We start from the raw sequence: 18,492 nt of genomic DNA, 5'->3' as shown, positions 1-18,492 counted from the left end.
CAATGGAGCGGAAAGACAGTCCAGGCATATCCTCTCATCTCTCATCTCATCCATCAGTCACTCGCTCTCAGTCATTGTGTAAGGAAGGCGGGAACCTTTCGCTCCCTTCGTCAATCGTTTAAGCAACACTCTCCCATTTCCAATCGCTTCCACTCGCCACTTCCTACACAATGAAGTTCGCCGTCACCACCATGGCGGTCCTCGCCGGACTCACCCAGGCCAACGACCTGGTCGCCGTTGACAAGACCGCGGCCCAGGCACCGGCCGCGACTGCTCGGCCGCTCATCTGGGCGCCGCCGACGAAGCACGACTTCCCTGCGCCAGGAGACCCGGCTCCGACAAGCGTCGTCCAGACTCGCGTAACCCGGGTCTTCACCCCGCTGCTCTCTCCCTCGCCTGTCACTGCTACGACGAAGGCCTCTGCCTCGACGAAGGCCTCTGCCTCGACCAAGGCATCTGCCTCGACCAAGGCCAGCGCCTCGACAAAAGCCAGTGCCTCGACCAAAGCCTCTGCTACAACGAAGGCCAGTGCCTCGACGAAGAAGCCCACCACTACCTCCAAGAAGGACACTGCCTCGACGAAAAAGCCCACCACTACCTCCAAGAAGGACACTACCTCGACGAAAAAGCCCACCACTACCTCCAAGAAGGACACTACCTCGACGAAAAAGCCCACCACTACCTCCAAGAAGGACAATGCCACACCTTGCAAGTCTTCTTCCGCCAAGAAGCCTGTCACGACTCCATGCAAGAGCTCCTCTACCAAGAAGCCTGTTACGACTCCATGCAAGAGCTCCTCTACCAAGAAGCCCGTCACGACTCCATGCAAGAGCTCCTCTACCAAGAAGCCTGTTACGACTCCATGCAAGAGCTCCTCTACCAAGAAGCCCGTCACGACTCCATGCAAGAGCTCCTCTACCAAGAAGCCCGTCACAATTCCATGCAAGAGCTCCTCTACCAAGAAGCCTGTTACGACTCCATGCAAGAGCTCCTCTACCAAGAAGCCCGTCACGACTCCATGCAAGAGCTCCTCTACCAAGAAGCCCGTCACAATTCCATGCAAGAGCTCCTCTACCAAGAAGCCGGTTACAACTCCCTGCACCACCCTTAAGAAGATCGTCACTCCCTGCAAGTCTTCTACTAAGAAGGCCACCACGACTCCCTGCAACACGGCCAAGAAGTCAACCGTCCACAAGATCATTACGTCAACCCGCCGCGCAAACATCACCAGCGCCGTCGTTCACAAGACCTCCGCTATCGTCGTCGTTGTGCCCCCCTCCTCAAAGCCTGTGGCCGTCTCTACGCAGCGCGCTGTTCCCGTAAAATCCCCATGCCCTACGGTGACTCGATACCAGAACTCTACGGCGACTGCTGCCCGCCCTCACGTCAAATCAGCTCAACCTCCCGCTCAACCCCTCGCTCAACCTCCTGCTCAGCCTCCCGCTCAACCTCCCGCTCAGCCGTCTGTTAAGCCGCCCGTCAAGCCTCCTGTCGAGTCGTCCCCGCCCATCCCAAGCAAGCCTTCCACCGTCCCCACCGCTGGCGGCAACAACGTCAAAGTGTCCTTGAGTCTTGCAAGTCTTGTCCTTGTCGCCATCGCCTTCTTCTAGGTGACAAACGTAACGGTCGATTTTCCTAGGAAAGGAAAACAAACAAAACGTGCTTATCGGGACCTTCTATCTTGTAGAAACAGCTCGGGATGATGATTCCGTCAGTAAGCCATGTCGTCTCTATGTCTTCCTGCCATCTCATTCTCGGCCTTTTCTGGAAATTGTAATGTTTCTAGTCACTAGACTAACAAACCGCCTTAATAAAACCACATTTCGTAATTGTATTCTTCTTCCCCTTCGAGACACTCTTATTTCTTTTTTTCTTGGACCATTCTAGTGATGTTTTTGTATGCTCAGGCCGTGGTTATAGAAATGAAGGACCTTTCGTGGATTTTTATCCCTTTCGGTCCTCCACCCTTTCCCCCGTGTTGAGTACCTCGAGTAAGGAATCCCGGGGGGAAGAGCTCTGTCTCTCTCTCTTTCTCTCGGAACCGCCCCTCCTTCCTAAAACGGAAAAGACGGTATCTGGGTCCGCTCTAGCGGCGCTAGACATTCACAGTACTTTCCGTCCCAACTTCGGTATTCGAAGTTGAATGCAATGCCGCGGGCGGCAACTCTGCAAGATTCTCGCGCGCTGTCAAACCGCGCGTGTTTATATGAGAGTGATTGAGACGGAGATGGGTGGTGAGTGGAGGGGGCTTGAAAGCGCTATATATCATACCGAGGTTCAAGCGAATGATGGCTCATTCTTAGCAGCTCCTCATAGTCCAGTCATGGAAAAAGATAGACCCATTTCTATGGATGGTTATTTGCGTCTGGCCTGCCTAACCGCCGAGCCGAGCTGAGGCCGGGGTAATCCGACGTCGACCGTGTTTGATTCCCTTCGTCAATGGTTTCCTATCATAGGTACGACGAGAGCGATGGCGTAACCGGGCTGACGGCGGGGGCGGGAGGAGGAGAGAGAACCGGCATTTTGCTCCGAGCAGGGGAGGAGGGAAATGTGGGGGAATGATGCCGATCCATCCATGTTTCGCCGGTTGGATCTGTAACACGATGCTTTGTAATTGTGTCCCTCGAGTTGAGCGACTTACAAGCAACGACTCGCGATACAAAGCACAGTAGTTGCACGGTCTCGTTTGATGCTTTTCATAAATAAACATCCGTCTTCTCTCTCGCACACTCACAGGATACTCTTTCTACAACCTCATTGCCTACTCGCGTATAACATTCGACCTCGTTGGGTAGTGGACAACTGCCGATACGCAAACCCGCATCTTCAGTCCACTGACTCGAACCATCTTCTTCGACGTCAACTCATTTATCCCTCTCCTCAAGACAAGACCTCATTTTCAACCTCAACCAGCAGCCCCAAACCGAAAACCCTCGCTCGTAGTTGACGCGCGCACTGCACAGCACACCCAACCATGAAGTCCTCCGTCTCCGTCCTCTACCCCAACGAGTCCGTCGCGCGGAACGTGACGACGTACTCCGAGTCCCGCTCCACGGACCTGCCCGCGCACATCGTCGCCTACCACGAGCACATCGACGCCACGCAGCCCGAGACGTCGATGCTCATGATCAGCAACTTCCAGGCGCAGAACCACATCTGGCTCGCCAAGCTCATCGGCGCCAAGAGGGGTGAGTTGCCTGTGGTTTTGCCTCCCACACCCGGTTGAACTGTGTCTCGAGGCCCGGTTGCAAGTCCTCGTTTCCGTTTGTTTCTTTAACTCGAGGAACGTAGGAGAGTCGACAGTGGGGGCGTATCCGTGATCTCTATCACTTCCCACCCACTTTATTTTCATGGACACGAGAAGCTTGGTTTTCGCTAACGCAATTCCCCATCAAAAGTACTCGAAATCGGCGTCTACGTTGGGTACTCCGGCATGATCTGGTCCCATGCTGTCGGGCCCGACGGCACCGTCACCGGCCTCGAGTTCAACGCCGATTACGCGAAGCAGGCCGAAGCCGCATGGGCCGCCAACGGCATCACCAACGCGTCCGTCATCGTCGGCGACGCTCTCGAGACGTAAGTACCTCTCCGTTTTCCTGTCGCCCCTCCTGTTCATCTGCCCCCCTTCCTCTCCCACATAAAGCCTTATAAAATGCCTCCCCCCCCCCCAGCCCGAGACAGAGTCGTTGACGTGAACCCAGCCTACCTGCCCTAAGCCCTTCCGAGCCGTATGACCTGATCTTCATCGACGCTCAGAAGTCCGGGTATCCGGCCTACCTCTCCACTATCCTTGCCGCCTCCGCCCCGTCATCCAGCACCCGCCTCTTGCGCGCCGGCGGTCTTGTCGTTGCCGATAACGTCCTCCGCCGCGGCATCGTTGCTGACGACTCGGATGAGAACCCTTGGATTGTTAAGGAGAAGGCTCAGCGCGCCACCTACTGGCGTTCCGAGGACGTTGAAAAGCTGCGCGAGTTCAACGACGCCGTGCACGACGAGCCGCGGCTGGACTCGTGGCTGATGCCACTGTACGACGGGGTCCATCTCGCCAGGTTGGTCAATTGAGGGCCCGTCAAATTATAAGACTGGAGCTTGAAGTTGAGACGACCGCGACAAATGCCAGGGAAAGCGCGAAAGCAAAGAGAGAGGGAGGAGACAGCGGGGACGTATTTCTAGACGGACTGTTGTTTCCGGAATCATGAGTAACGAATTAACAGTCCACGATCAAGTAGACGCTCTGGGTAAAAATAGACAGACAGAGTTGAACGCAACCAAAGGAGACGTCTAACATGCTTTAACATGGTCATCGGGTCGATGGGCGCGCGATAAATCGACGACGTGCTCGGCACAACACTCCTCATCACATTTTCAGTCCCCGATATACGAGATCTCTTCTTGGGCCACCTCCTTTCTCTCTCGACCGCCCCGTAAGTACATCTGTGTCCACCAGTGACATGTTCACGATGACACAGGCCGCCGGCCAACTCGTCTGAGTTCACGAACACCCCAAAGGCCAGTAGCCCCTCGTAAGAAACCAGACATCTCGCAGGTCAACCGACCACTACCGGGAAGAGGTCACGACAACCAAGGAGCGAGATCCGCGACAAGGAGCAGTGTATGGCAAAGAGCTCGATTTGGGAGCCGACGGCGTACCTGTAGCCAAACCATACCGGAAAGAATAAATTCCTCGAGAATCGCGTCGCGAAGGGTTGAAGCATCAGGGTAGCAACTCTGTCGTACTTCCGGCTTCGAAATCGCAGGTCCCGTTGTTGGTCGCTGGCCGATGGACAACAAGCCTCATCAGACAATGGGTCCGTCGCCGTGGTCTCTTTCGACCCAAGAGCCTTTTAGATTGCCCCTTGTCTCTCGAACAAAGGCGGTATGCGCACACGGTCCACTGATACAACGACATTGTATGCTTGACAAAGAAGGCACTGCTTGGGCCGAGGACACGCATACTCAGAACTTCTGTTCGCCAACATCTTGCCTTTTGGCGATGTTTTACATTGCCAGGCCTGATCCCGAATAATTTAAAGATGCCGAGCATCACAAGGTACCCAACGGCTCAAAATACTATCCATCGAGACGAAGCAACACAGCCCTTGAAACACCACTTCAGAGACCACTGCGATATCAAATTGCCCTTCTCCCACCGTCCGTTGTTCTCTGTCCGCCTCGCGCACCGATGTGCCTCGCAGAGAATATATACTACCCCCAATGCGGTTGCTGGGACGGTCGTCACATCCGATGGGAATGCCCCCGAAGCGGCGCCTGCCCGGACGTCGAGTGCTCCGGCGTCTTCCGCAAATCGGGCCGATGCCTCGTCTGCGAACGCCGCCGATCCCATCAGAGGAGGGCATTCCGTCCCCCCTACTTCCCCCAAAAGCAGCATGCCTTCGTCGCCACAGATGACGACTATGATTACAACTTGATGCTTCTGCGTGAAGTGCTACGGCAGACGCTGCGCAAACCGCAAGGGTCCTTACCGTCGGATGCGGCGAGAAGTTCTCAGTTCCGCGGACCGTGGGTTGGCTACCGCTCAGGACGCAGAATAGACCGATAACACCGCGTGGCATCATTGATGTGAACCCTTCGCAACCAGGAAAGTACCACGCCGCCACGGACACGTCCCGGTGACACGCGGTACCGGGACGGGAGCACCGATGCCGGAAAAGTGGATATACGACCGGTGCTCGCCAGTGTATCTGGTCTGGAGGCACGAGCGCTGCGGCAGCCGGAAGGCCACCCCAACACACACACACACACACACACTCCATGGCCGGAACCACCAAGCGTGTAGGTTATGTCCAACAATGTGACAATCAAGCCGTTGATCGACAGGTGAGAAAACGCAGAAACGGTATGTATTCCTAAAAAAAACATGAGCAATGAGAGAATCCTTGCGGGTTACAGGAGAGACGCCTGTTCCTGAGAAACAAACAAGACGCAGAGACCATTGAGATTAAGACGGTGCGCGGTGACTCGCAACAAAGATTGCCATACCCAGAAGCTACGTGACAGGGAGGATAGCCACCTACCTACATCCATCGAACGCAAGACATCCCGCTTTGCTGTCACCAACAGAACATCAGCAGCTGCCTTCAAAGACCATGTTTCGGAAAGTTCACTCTTGGAAATCCAGAAGCGACTAGACGCTGCAAGTCTTGCAGCGACCTCTAATTTCATGCAGATGCGGTGACTCCTGGCTGCGCACCATCCGCCTTCGTCCCCCCCCCCCTCTGGTAGCCAGTTGCCGCAAGGCACCGTGTGGCCGCGTGAGAAGCCAGATCATAACAACATATTGATCGGTGCTCATTCCCTTGGTTTCGGATGGACGATGGTGTGCTAGTCCATATGATTTCCAAAGCATCCCCTCCCCGGGGGGTTTGTGACACCACTTGGGATACAATCTACCAAGGGCCTGCAATGCTGATGCAGGAAGCCGAAAAGAGACCCACGCTTGTTTGCCTGCGGCTTGCTTCACCGACTCGCCTGGCCGCCACCGACTTTGAAGCTCGCGCCAGCAACGCAATTCGTACTAGCTTCATGGATTGTGCAGATTGGATGGACCCGGCCCTCCTAGCTGCTGACGCTGCACGCACGTTTTAGGCAGCTAGGCCTAGGGAATATCGATGATTGATGAAGCTTGGTGTTGCGAGAGCCTCACACAGACGCGCTGGAGACTTTGTATTGGCAGCGTGTTTTGGATACGAAAGACCGGTCTTCAAAAGACTGTCAGACAACTGTTCGATGTCTCTACATAACAAAATAGACCGACTAGTTTTACTTCTCTGTTGACGTGAGGTTCAATCTGGTCCTGGGTAAGATGCCTCCGTCGCGGCCGCTCGGACCCGACAACCTTCTATTGCCATTTCTTTCATTATGAGGTCACCTATCGAATCGCGTGCTAGAGCTATTGTGATGAAGCCTGGCCGTTCTCCGAGTATTGATGGCAAGGGCCACAGAGAAATGGGAGTGAGTACGGCAAAGGATATGCTTTGGAATAGAGCCTCCCAACGGAGGCGTTGTACTTCGTGATGCCGGACGTATCCGGAGGCGAAGCTATTGATGCCAACGACGATCAATATCTTTGTTTTTCTATAGTATTGTTGCCAAGCCTAGAACAACCCTCGCATCTAACCATGTCACTTTGCCCATATACTTTGGCAGTAATGCTGGGTAGACGATGTGCTCGCCAAAATCTGGCAGCGTATGCTTTAATAACTATTGAGATCTTTGTTCGTTCAGGGGGCGAGGACGATGGCAAGAGTCCCGCGGGCTTACTGCCGTTTGCAGAGACCATACCGTTGGTCGATGAGAAAATGGGCATGGAATGGGCGTCGCCTGCCCGCGAGACATTCTACGCTTCCGTAACTGTGGGACTGAATAATGGTTTGCTTGTTTACCCGCACCCAACGCCGGGGTGAGTAAGACATGGGTTCAGGTAAACCGGTGGCCAGGTGGATGTGAGCATGTTTGCCTCTGTTGGTACCCGTTTGCGCCGCAGCAAACATCTCTTCTCGGCCTTCGGTCTACTGTGATCACCAGGCGCGGATTCGGATTCCTGAGAGTCGACGCCAATGTTGGATTGTAAGACTAAAATCTCAATGGCATCCAAATGGCTCTGTCCCATTGCAGATCAATCACTACCCATGGAAGGCAATCAGAGCACACTTCCTTGGCCAGAATCCAATAAAGAGCAGACAGAATGAGACATTCCCCATACATCCATATGGTATCGAGCCGATCTCCTAACAGCCATCCGCACGGCGTTTGCTCCGAAGCCACTAAGGAAGTTTGTCGCAAACAAGCAGCGAGCTTCTGCGAGCTAGTGGGCTAGATGAAAGCGCCCGGTCCCAAGGTCTCAGGTCCCACGGACAGCCTTATTGCACGTCCCAGAGGGGGGTGTTAAGGTCCGCGACGTGCGACGGCGACCTAGCCGGCCGAAGGGCGGGTGAGCAGATGTAAGTGAAGCAGTGACGGCGCGATCCCTCCGATGTTGGGCGCGGTTCTCTTGGCTGTTGGGAAGAGGCAGGAAGCAAGTGACACTGTTTTTCTAGAAGACATTGCACGGTAGTGTGTGGAGAGGTCGACATGCATACCATCTGTTGGAAAGCATGCAGAGAGGATTAAACAACTTTGGAAACGTCGACTACATTCGAGACTCTGCCAGTCATAGCATTGATGCTTGAAGACGAAGCACGCGGCTTACTGGCAAAACGACGGTATGTGCTTGTGAGCATTGGGCTGCTCTGGTCCTTCCACAGTGTATCACCTCAAGAAGGATGAAAGAGCAAAGAGGCGCCCATTGTCCCCTTGGCAGCCGTACCGGAACCATAGATCCGTTACGGGCGATCGACCCACGGATGCTGACTCTTGGACCGTACATATTCGAGCCTCCGTCACAAATAACCAGGCGCCGTCTTTGACAAGGACGGATGTTGATAACCGATGGCTGAATAGTAACAAGGCTAGTGCGCCTTTGTGTGGCCCTGGCGCGATCTAGTACGCTGGTCAAGACTGGACGGACCTGCTTTGGCGTTGGCGATTCCCTGGGGAAAAGCCAGCCAGCCAGCCATGTTTTGGCCAGGCTCGCAGTGTCCACTTAGGGCATTGCAGTTTGCTGTGGCTGTGGCACATCGTCATCTTCCATTGATGGGACGTTTGGTGGATGAGAGCCCAAAGTCTAATGACAACGATTTTCTGGAGAGTCCGGGGTCCATCCATCCAGCCGCGCTCTCTGCCCCGCCGGATCGTTCGATCAGACGCAGCTAGTGGAGATTTTGGGGTCGTGGGCTAGGACACCAGATTGATTGCTTCAGTTCCAGCTGGTGGAGAGTCTACTTACATCGTACAGTACGGTAGGTAGTGCGGGACAGTCCCAGCGAACCAATCATTGCACACACCGACGTGGCTAGTTGAGATGAATTTGTCTCTGGAGCAAGTAGCCATTCGTGCGCGCTGTTTTTGGAGGCCTGCGTCAGAGAGAGTCGAGGTACCCTTTCTAGTCGTATTGCAACTCAGCAATACTAGTTCGCTCCATCCGCCAGTTGACAATTCAGATTATCGAGCTGTGCTGGCGTCCGTCTGTGCGAGCAACGATGGTGCGTCCATCGAGTTTGCGAATATGGCAACGGAGGGGACGGGTGGTGGGTACGCAAAGGTTGGTTTGGGTTTCTTTCTGATGATCGAACTTCGATGCTGGTAACGCAGCTCGGACATGAAGAACATCAATGGCACTCTGGCGCCAGGCTCTCCGTCCCATCATCGTCCGGTATGTATATTTACAGCATGCAAGCAGGCGGCGACAGCGGAGAGTGGAGAGAGACAGCTGAGAGAAAGGGGTCCCCGTCTTCGCCTCGGATGCGACAGTCGCGGGAGCGGCCATCCTTGCCTTTGGTCTTGGCTTCCACCTGATGTTGATTGAGAGGTCTGTGGGCTGTGTCTCCGTTTGGAATGCGCGACAAACCGTCTTCGGTCGCTCGTTTCGTTTCGTTGCTCCGGCGAATCGAAGCCGTTCGGGCTCGTCATGATGTGAGCTACAGTGACAGGCTTCAAGCGAGGAGACACCCGGTTCCGAAGTATGGGACTCGACGGAGTCCTGGCCAAAGGGGGGCCGGTGTAGCAAATGAAGGTAGCGAAGAGGATGCTTCATCTGACCTTACAAGACATATCCTGATGCCCCAATCGGACGGTTGCACTGTCTGTGTTGAACGTTGCGACGTGCAACGACGTGACCCGAGATCTGAGCTTGGGCTGGCCGCCGATTTTGCATACTGCGTCAGTGCCAGGCTCAAGTGAGACGGGCGTGGCGGAAACCAAGGATGACTGCGTGCGGTAGCTCGTCTTGGGAGCTGGTTCCGTTGTTCCTTTTCCTTGTCCTCACAATAACAAGACTCCGGAGTGGGCTGGCGGCGAGGGAAAAACGCAAAACTGGATTATTGCTTTTGTAGTGCCAAGGAAGAAAAAAAGAAACGAAAGGGTTCATCCGGTGACACGACTTAGAGATCCAGACGACTGGAAGAAAGTCGAGTGGAAGGCGGCAAGCGAGGAGCTGGCATGAATCGTTGTGTAACGACCCATCCGTATTGATGGATGGGCGTCATGTTGGGCCGCCGACGATGTCTCGGGAAGTCGAAAGGAAGCGATATAGTTGCCGCGCCGGTAAGTAGGAAGACAGGTGGGGGCCGCAGCAGGCTAGAAGACGGGCTAGGCGTACCGGTGCTGGGTTGCAAAGAAAGGAGGCGGTCTTGTTCCTCTGAAATTGGAGGGAACGACACCGGGTGAATGGATGGTATATTTAGCTTCTCGGTTGATGTTTGGCAGGCGCGAGAATGGCGATAGCTTCGTATCTTTGTCAACCTAGCGGAGAAAGTGCGACGAGGTAATTCTGCCAAGTATATAGTGTCATGAAACTTCAACACTGGCGGATGCTGCACTGGGCTGCTACAAGATGCGTCGCGTGTGGAAGGAAGTGAATAATGAGCGGGTTGGGTTAATGGCAGTTTCGTGGTTTCCTCTCTGTTGGAACGAGATAGGGAATGCCCCGAAAGGGGGTTACTGCTCATGATCCTACGCTACCCACCTGCGCAGGCCTTGATAAGACCATTGGATGTGATTTCGCTGGACCGGTCGCCATTCCGACTGAGAATCCCCCGTATCCCGTAGCCCGCTCAAAAGAAAGAGGGACTCGGAGCGGTCTGGACGGAGGACGAGGGTGGCAGGCGGCGGGCGGCGGGCGGCAGCCGGGGATGGAGGGGCCAAGACGCCAGGATCAGGGTCAATTTAATTTAACCATGAATCCACTCTGTCTGCGACCTCGCATCTACATCCTGGCGGCCCTGAACCAGGCGATGCGAGCTCACTTTCTGCCGATTCGTCCGGCTCTTCTGAATCGGAGACTTTTTTGTGCTCTCCCTCTCTTCTTCTCTCCCGCTCGGAGTCTATGTGCACGTCTGGCTTCGCCGGTCTCTGGCTCGCCCAGGACGAGGTCTGCTGCCACTCTGCACAGTTGCCCCATTCATCCAAGGACAATTGCATCAGCTGCCCAAATATGCGGAGCAGGTCGATGATCCAAGTGGGCATCGCGTGTTGTGTTGTAGCATCTCGAGACAGGAAAACCGGGTAGCCGTCTGGAAGCCGTTGTTTCGTCGCCAACTGGCCACTGACCCATATCTCATCTACCAGGAACATCAAAAATAGGGGCCAGCACGGGGGGCAGACGCTTGGTTGTACTTGGGCAGGGACCCAGGGTCGGTTCAGCAACCCACCAGTAACCAGGTACACTATGGACACATACCCGCACCTACATTACCCAAGTACTAAGGTAGGTAGGTAGGTCAAAGGAGAGGTGGTGTGTCGTCAGGCACGAGCTCAACATGGCCACCAACATCAGCCAGAACGAGGTGCAGCAGCAGGCAACGCAGGTCTACTGCCAGAATGCCAATCCAGGCCAATGTGTGCCGAAGCCAGATAGCCAAGGGGCTCTGTCAGGGGTCTTCGCTTTTCGCGACTTTTGCTCGTGAACCACGGCGCGACAGTCCATGGCTTCCACTCTACCTCCGCACTGTTTGGGCAGATAGGTTCCCCTACCTACAGGATGTACGAATAAGTGGAGAAGTGGCCCGACAGTGGGCAATGGGCAGACCGTCACCGAAACCATCCAAGGCAAAAAGGCCCCAGCTCCCGAGTCCCAACACCGGAAGTTGAAGCTTCCTTCGCGCAGGCTTTCTTTCTATTTGGTATTTACAGCATATCCTGCGCTCCGAATGCTGGGCACGGTGAAAGCGTCAAATGGTAGCACCGTCTCTCGGACTCTGCATTCTCCCTCTGCCTTTACACAGTATTTTACCCCTAAGGAACGTGCGTTCGGGTTCCAGTAGCCAGCTGGAAACGACTAGGCCAGCAGCACCCATCACCGGAACCCACCTCATTCTGCTCCCAGAGCTCCCTTCTGCCCCACCATCATCCTACACGTCGTCCGGATGCGAATAAAAAGCCAAAAGGCAGCACGTTCCGTATGCTTGCATGTACTGCTTACCATGGCACTCCCCTGACAACACCACCTCACTTAGCACCATAGTACCTACATTCTGTCCCCCCTTCTCCTCCGCCCCGATGCTTGGTACCTGAATGGCGGATATTCAGGGAGCTTCAACGGACCAGCATCATCCACACTTCAGGCATGGGAACCACACACCAGTGACCAGCGACACTCACGGCCGTTTGCCCGTTCTTTCTTGCTTTCCCACCACCTCGAGTTTCCACCTGGGTGCACACATTGATTGACACACCCCGAGTCCACGACTACCTACGCCACATCGACCCAGTCCCGTCCCCCCAACAAGAAGACCAAAAGAGTGAAAAAGAGAGAAGAGAGCAGTCCAAATGCCGCCTAGCACCAGATCCACCACACCTGCTTGCCTGGCTATGTCACCTTCAATGCTCCTCGCCCACCTGCACTAACACCACCACCATCCAATTCAAAGGCGGCGGCGCGCAAAGGAAAGAAAAAAAAAATCCAATCCAGAAAATACCCTTTGCACTAAGCACTGCACCCCCCAACCCAAGACTTTCCTCTTTCGTCCTGGCCGCTGCCGGTCTTCCTGTCGTCGACTCGTCGTCCGTTTTCCCTTGGCTTGACCGGCCTCTTTTCTCTGGTGGCTCCTGCGCATCAGCTTCTTCTTCAACCTACTCTTGCCCTGGTGTCCTCTGTCCTCTTCTTCATCCTCAATCTCCTCCTCCTCCCCCCCCCTCCTCCTCCATCCTACCTCGCCCTTGTTCTTTCATACCGGGTTCTCCTTCTTCTCTACCTATCGTCACCACCAATTGATAGCTTTCTCCTCCGGCCCAGCATCCTCCTTCTCTTCATGCCATTTTGCCGTTCCTCCGCTGGTCGACTACTGCTCCCGCTACCGCCATTGCCATCTCTCGTTACATCTCAGCTCTGTATTACCATCGCCGCAGTCCGTCTTGCATCGTCTCTTGTTTGCATACCGCCCAGTCTTTTTTTGTCGCCTTTCCCGCAATCCTCAACAGGTACGTTTGTTTGTCGCGAGCCTCTTCCGTCCGTACCCCTGGTCCAATCACATATCCACCCGCCTGCGCGACTCGCCGCCATCTCCTGGTCAGCACATGGGGAAGAGAGAGAGGGAAAGAGTTGTGATGGACGGACAACATCCCCCCCTCCCCCATGTCCGCCCATCTATCTGCATTGAAGCTCAGCTACCCGTTCGTTGCCCTCTCCGTGCGCACCACACGCCCAAGACCGCGTCTTCCTCGTCTTTGTCTCTCGGACCGCAATCACAGCCCACCGGCCCGGCTTGTTCTTTCTCAATACGGATTGATCGCCCCCCTCTCGCCCGCATCCGGCCATTTCGTCCGTTCTCCAGCCCTCCCCGCAGTGCCACACGTCCCGTTCTCTTCAAGACGTGGTTACAGTACCACGCATGAATCTCTCTGCCTCTACCTCCAAGTGGATCACACGCAGGTCCTTCACTGCCATGCGCACCTGGGCCAGCTGTTTCACCTCGTCAATCGTCGCCGCCTACCTGATGGATCAAGCACGAGTCCGCTAACAGCTACATATCACGCAGCCACCCGTCATACCTTCCCTCCGGCGTTCCCTCCCGCGCTTAAACAGTTCTGTAATATTCGCAACCACCTTCCGCCAGCGCCGCCGACGCCCAGCTCCTGATAGGACCGTCCACTCGTTCTGCCTGCGAGACAACGCCCATCGCCAATATCTGTGTCGCCTCAACCCAATCTCCTGTGGTCTCACAGGGGCCCGGGAGACCTGTCGTGCTGGTTCCCCCGACTTGTAGACCCGGACATTCAGCAAACATGGCCAACGCAACCCTCGACTCGACCGCCGCGTCGCAACCAACCTCTGGTATCTCTTCACCCCAATTCCAGACAAGGTCGCGCACTCAGAGCGTTTCGAGCGATCGCCCTTCCACCATCATGAGTGTCGGCCTCATGTCTCCTCCCCTCTCCGTCACACCCGACGCCGCCTTCATTGCCGCCTCGGCCGCCTCTCAGATCGTCACCAACGACCACGACAGTCACGCCGATACCTGGTACGACCAGCATGGCATCGAACCCGCCGGCGAGACCGCCATGGTCTCGACGTCCGCCCTGCACTTGGTGAACGGCTTCCTCGACCAGCTCCTGTTCAACTTCCTATCCACGTCGCGCGCAACCACCCTCGCCGCCCTCAGGCCCGCCGTATCCGAAGTTCTCAAACCAAAACTCGCCAAGGATGCCATCAACCAAGCAGACGAGGAGCTGCGGGAGTACCTGGGCGGAGCCGACGAAGATGATTTCGCTCAATCGCAAACGTCAGACACCAAAGATTGGGACCTGGAGCTCGTCTGGAAAAGAACGCGATTGAGGTGCATGGTGTACTCGTCGCTTGGCGACATGGAAGAGGAGGATGAAGACTACTATATGGAGCAAGAAAACCTCAAGCCCGGCATCGACGAGCGTGGCCCCGAGGTTATCTCCCCAGCGGTCGCCATTTTCCTGACGTCGATTCTCGAATATATGGGCGAGCAGGCCCTCGTCATTGCAGGTCAAGCCGCATACCACCGGCTACGTGCGAAATTCGAAAAGGAACCCAAGGAGGGTGCCAAGAGCATTGCCGATATCGCCGATAGAATCGTCGTCGAAGAGCTGGACATGGAACGCGTCGCTCTCGACAGGACTCTGGGCAGACTCTGGCGGGCGTGGAAGAAAAGGCTTCGATCTCCTACTCTGGACCCCCGCCCGTTTTCGCGCGCCTCGTCAGCCCAAAACAAACAGAGCAACGCCGTCGAAAATTGCGAGAGCCCGCTCCCCGCCAAGGGCCTCGGTATTGAAGAAGCGCCGCGCGAGGAGCCCGAGGTCGAACAAGTCGAGAACCGCGTCGAGGCGTCGGCCATCCCGCTACCGATTGGAGAACGCGACATTGATGAAATCGAAGTGCCGGGCCTTGCCTGCTACAGTGACGAAGAGGAGTCGGATTTCGAGGAGGAGGACGAGCCGGCAGCGCGTCGGCCGAAGAGCCTGATGATCTTCACCTCCCATCCCAGCAATGACCTGCCCACCCCCACCATGTCTCAACCTCATACCCCAACTGCTCCCTCCGGTCGCAAGCGCTCCAGCTCCTTGCCTACCCCTTCAACTTCGCCTTACACATCGCCTGTGCTAAAACGCGCCAAGATTGACCTGGTCCAGACCGAGCTCGTTGATCAACAAGCGGGTTCGGACAAGAAGGAAATTTCAAACGAGGCAATCCCCGCGGACTTGCAGTCAGCCACCGACAAGTCGCAAGCCCAGCTTGGTGCAGTCAAGCCGGTGCAGAAGCCGGTGCAGAAGTCGGTCAAGGCAAAGTCTCAGGCAGAGGTTGAGACGGCCCCGGAACCCAAGCCTCGTAATCCGAACCGAGTCTCGCAAGTCGGCATCTCTGCCACGGTAGTAGCAGCAGCGACTGTGGGTGGTGTTGCATCCGCTGCGACAAGGAATGCGCCCGAGTCCAAGCCAGAGCCAGCAGAGGAAGAAAGCGGCGATATTGACGACTTTACCGAGGAACCAGAAATTTGCACATCTTCCAGAGTTTCAATTGCCGGGCGTAGCTCACCGAGCAACTCGGAGTCTGGAAAGCCAGGTGTGGTTGCCCCCAAGCTACTGCAGCGAACTCCCAGTGTCCACTCGGCTCGCGTTGTTGATGTCCACGGGCCTAAGAGTCCTGTGGCCGGTTCAAGAGCGTCGTCTGTGGATGCCTCTGATCGCTCTCGGCCAGTCAGTCTCTCTCGCGCGAGCAGCGTTTCTCGTTCAACACCTCCGATTATTGAAGAGAAGCAGAAACCGAAGCCGGTTGAGATTGATACCATCATTCGTTCATCCTCCTCAACACCTCGTACCCGGTCTCCGGTTGAGAAGTTGTCTCGCAGACAGAACACCAGCGATTCAATCTCGGAAGTCGACGAGGAGGACGAGGCACGACTTACTCGCCAGGAAAGGTCAAGGGCCGCCACTGTCGCCTCGACCCCGACTCTCAATGCTGGCACTACCGATCCCCGATCTTCTCAGACATTGTCCAGCTCCGCCCGCCAGCCCGGCCCCTCTCGTCACGATCACACACAATCCGCGGCGACCAAGGTCACCATCCTGAGCAACACCCACACTACTGGTGCCATCGCCGAAGATCGCGTGCCCTCGCCGCACAACCATTCCCATACTACGCCGACTCCGACTGTGCTTGAGCGCAATTCAGGCCTGGCAGCACACGGAACCCACTCGCCGGCCGCCAGCATCGGAGTGGTGGCACCTGAGCGACCTGCTGCAGGTCACGACTCTCCCGACCGCACTCGACAGCTTCGAACATCTGGCTCCTCTGGGTCTTCAAGCACCAACAAGATCCGAGCCGTCAGAACGTCCGAGGACACCAAGGCCCCCGGTCGCGTCGACAACCTCGCTCGAAACTTTGAGGAGCTCATTCAGAGTGACCAGACCATACAGTACACGCTTACCCCGGAGAGCATGCGTGACCTTGGTGTAAGTCATGGTCAACATCATTCTCCTTTGCTTCCTACTAATGCATTTCTAGGCAAACCGAGCACAGAGCGCGAGTCCCGTGGTTGGGCCCAAATCGAGGAGAAGTGAAGATGCCCGTACTATTATGAATGGTGAGCGGAAAAGGTCTGTCTCTGGCCTTGATATTCGCAGGACCGTGTCTGTCAGCCGCGCAACGGGATTGAACTCGCATCCGCCAGAGGTCAAGCCCAAGGGTTTTATCCCGAGGGCACCTCCCAGCACAACTTTGACCAGGTCAAAGACTGGCGGTCCGCAGGCGCGAGACGCCCGCGTACCTCGAGACACCGCTATGAATGATTTTGCCGACTTCATCAGATCTACTGGCCCAACAGCTGCCAACGGGCCTGCCCCGCTGCGCAATGTGAGCGGCCCGGCGCCTCCAGTGAAGAGTAGTCACGACTCGAGACACGTATCGTCAACGAATCGACCCCGTCTTCAGGCGCGGGACGCCGCTGTCGATAACCGCGAGGACAACTCTGACCTGATTGACTTCATACGTCGCGGGCCGCCAAATGCGAACAATCCTCGGATTCCTCGCACAGTTGCCCCTTTCCGAACTACCATGGATTCCGACCAAATGTCTGGCGCCGTCGGTGGCAAGGCCATTGATGCCAGCTTGCCTGATATTCGATACAGCCAAGCTTCGACCAACATCACGGACATTACCCAGCCTTCTGTTCAATCGTCGATTAACTCGCAGAGTGCTCTCCTACAAAACCGCTCCAACAGTAATGCTTTTGACGACGACGATGACATGATGCCTAAGCGCACCAGACGTCGCGTGCGTGACCCGTATGCCATCGATCTGAGCGATGAAGACGAAGAGGACTATGCGCAAGCGGTTCGACCTCCTCCCAAGAAGGAGGAGAGTTTGGCGGATTTTTTGAAGAACTACTCGCCACCTCCCGAGCCGGCCTCCGTTTCGCAGAACACGCCAAAAAGGAAGGCGAGCGCTCCCAGTCTCATTGGACGTTTTTCCAGGAAAGACAGTAATGCCGGGTCCAACATCGCAAAGCCGGACAATCGGTCTTTGGGCAGCCGTACTGGAGGCCACGGCCACGTTCCTATCCAGGTCAACACCTCTTCGGGTCAAGACAAGTACGCTGGCGGTGGTGACGCTAGTGCAAACCGTTCAGCTATGCATTCCTCGGCCGGCCGCGTGCCCATGAAGAGGTTCGAGCCAAGGGAAGCTGTTTCGTCCACGACCCGAACCAACGACCTCGCAACATTCCTTCGCAGCTCCGAGCCGCCCCAAATGACGCCTGCGGCGCGCTCCAACACGTCTGTCGAGCCGCAGCAGCAGAGCAGTAGCAGTAGTGGTTTCTCCAAAATGTTTGGCCGCCGCAAGAAGTCGAGCTTGGCTTAGTTGCCCAAGCCGCGCCGGCGCGGAGCCACGACATGAATGAAGCTTACGATCTCAAAAATCGCCTACGAACAAAGTCATGTCCCCTCAATTCTGTCTCGCACTGTCATCCAAACCACGTGTCACACCATCACCTCGTCTTGTTCTGATTAAAGAACAGAAGGGCGGCAAACGTCCGGTCTGAATAACCCTTGTTTGATTTCGATTTTTGTACTTACATGTTTCCTTTGCATTGATGCTCTGATACCACCCTTCCCGGAAAGACGGGACAGGATCATGTTCAATTCTTGAGCGGCCTTGGCGAAGGACCTGCTTGCCTTCGGCATCATTCATTTTCATATTTGTCTTTTGGATATTGGGATCGCAGGATGGAAAATTAGCAGAGATCACACTCGTCACGCTTTGAACAGACGGAATTTATCTGGACTAGAAAGGCATTATTAGATATGCAAAAGCGGTCAATACCATCATGCTCATCTCAATGACCATCATATCGTGAGTGGTGTTTGGTGTCTTCTGTATAGGAGTGTCGCAACTGCATGCTTTTAAGATTGGTT

At 55.5% G+C, this 18,492-nt stretch overlaps 4 protein-coding genes across 4 annotated transcripts; all 4 read left to right on the top strand.

Moving 5' to 3' along the window:
• Window positions 1-170: 170 nt before the first annotated feature.
• CDEST_14005 (uncharacterized protein) lies at window positions 171-1,610 on the top strand (the record flags this gene model as incomplete). Its single annotated transcript, XM_062930161.1, has 1 exon — window positions 171-1,610. The coding sequence occupies one exon, from the start codon at window positions 171-173 to the stop codon at window positions 1,608-1,610; it is 1,440 nt and encodes a 479-aa protein (XP_062786212.1).
• A 987-nt stretch (window positions 1,611-2,597) lies between these two features.
• Window positions 2,598-4,273, top strand: CDEST_14004 (Putative class I-like SAM-dependent O-methyltransferase). Its single transcript, XM_062930160.1, has 3 exons — window positions 2,598-3,188; window positions 3,399-3,576; window positions 3,702-4,273. Exons 1-3 carry the CDS (start codon window positions 2,975-2,977, stop codon window positions 4,060-4,062), a joined length of 753 nt encoding a protein of 250 aa, XP_062786211.1. The 5' UTR covers window positions 2,598-2,974; the 3' UTR covers window positions 4,063-4,273.
• Window positions 4,274-5,182: 909 nt separating this feature from the next.
• On the top strand, window positions 5,183-5,560 carry CDEST_14003 (uncharacterized protein; the record flags this gene model as incomplete). The annotated part of the gene is made up of 1 exon (XM_062930159.1): window positions 5,183-5,560. The coding sequence occupies one exon, from the start codon at window positions 5,183-5,185 to the stop codon at window positions 5,558-5,560; it is 378 nt and encodes a 125-aa protein (XP_062786210.1).
• A 6,177-nt stretch (window positions 5,561-11,737) lies between these two features.
• CDEST_14002 (Putative histone-fold) lies at window positions 11,738-18,410 on the top strand. The gene is made up of 4 exons (XM_062930158.1): window positions 11,738-12,014; window positions 12,072-13,035; window positions 13,593-16,533; window positions 16,586-18,410. The coding sequence occupies exons 3-4, from the start codon at window positions 13,840-13,842 to the stop codon at window positions 17,936-17,938; spliced, it is 4,047 nt and encodes a 1,348-aa protein (XP_062786209.1). The 5' UTR covers window positions 11,738-12,014; window positions 12,072-13,035; window positions 13,593-13,839; the 3' UTR covers window positions 17,939-18,410.
• Window positions 18,411-18,492: the final 82 nt, after the last annotated feature.

This window comes from Colletotrichum destructivum, chromosome 9 (genome assembly GCF_034447905.1).
Source record: "Colletotrichum destructivum chromosome 9, complete sequence".
NCBI classification, from domain to species: Eukaryota; Fungi; Ascomycota; class Sordariomycetes; order Glomerellales; family Glomerellaceae; genus Colletotrichum; species Colletotrichum destructivum.
Note: the sequence above shows the minus strand (reverse complement) of the source record. Positions and strands in the feature narration are given on the sequence as shown.

Coding starts and splice junctions, on each gene's coding strand:
- CDEST_14002 (XM_062930158.1), top strand. CDS start 13,840: ATGGCCAACGCAACCCTCGACTCGACCGCCGCGTCGCAACCAACCTCT. Junction 16,534..16,585: donor AGAGCATGCGTGACCTTGGT/GTAAGTCATGGT, acceptor ATGCATTTCTAG/GCAAACCGAGCACAGAGCGC.
- CDEST_14004 (XM_062930160.1), top strand. CDS start 2,975: ATGAAGTCCTCCGTCTCCGTCCTCTACCCCAACGAGTCCGTCGCGCGG. Junction 3,189..3,398: donor GCTCATCGGCGCCAAGAGGG/GTGAGTTGCCTG, acceptor CCCCATCAAAAG/TACTCGAAATCGGCGTCTAC. Junction 3,577..3,701: donor GTCGGCGACGCTCTCGAGAC/GTAAGTACCTCT, acceptor ACGTGAACCCAG/CCTACCTGCCCTAAGCCCTT.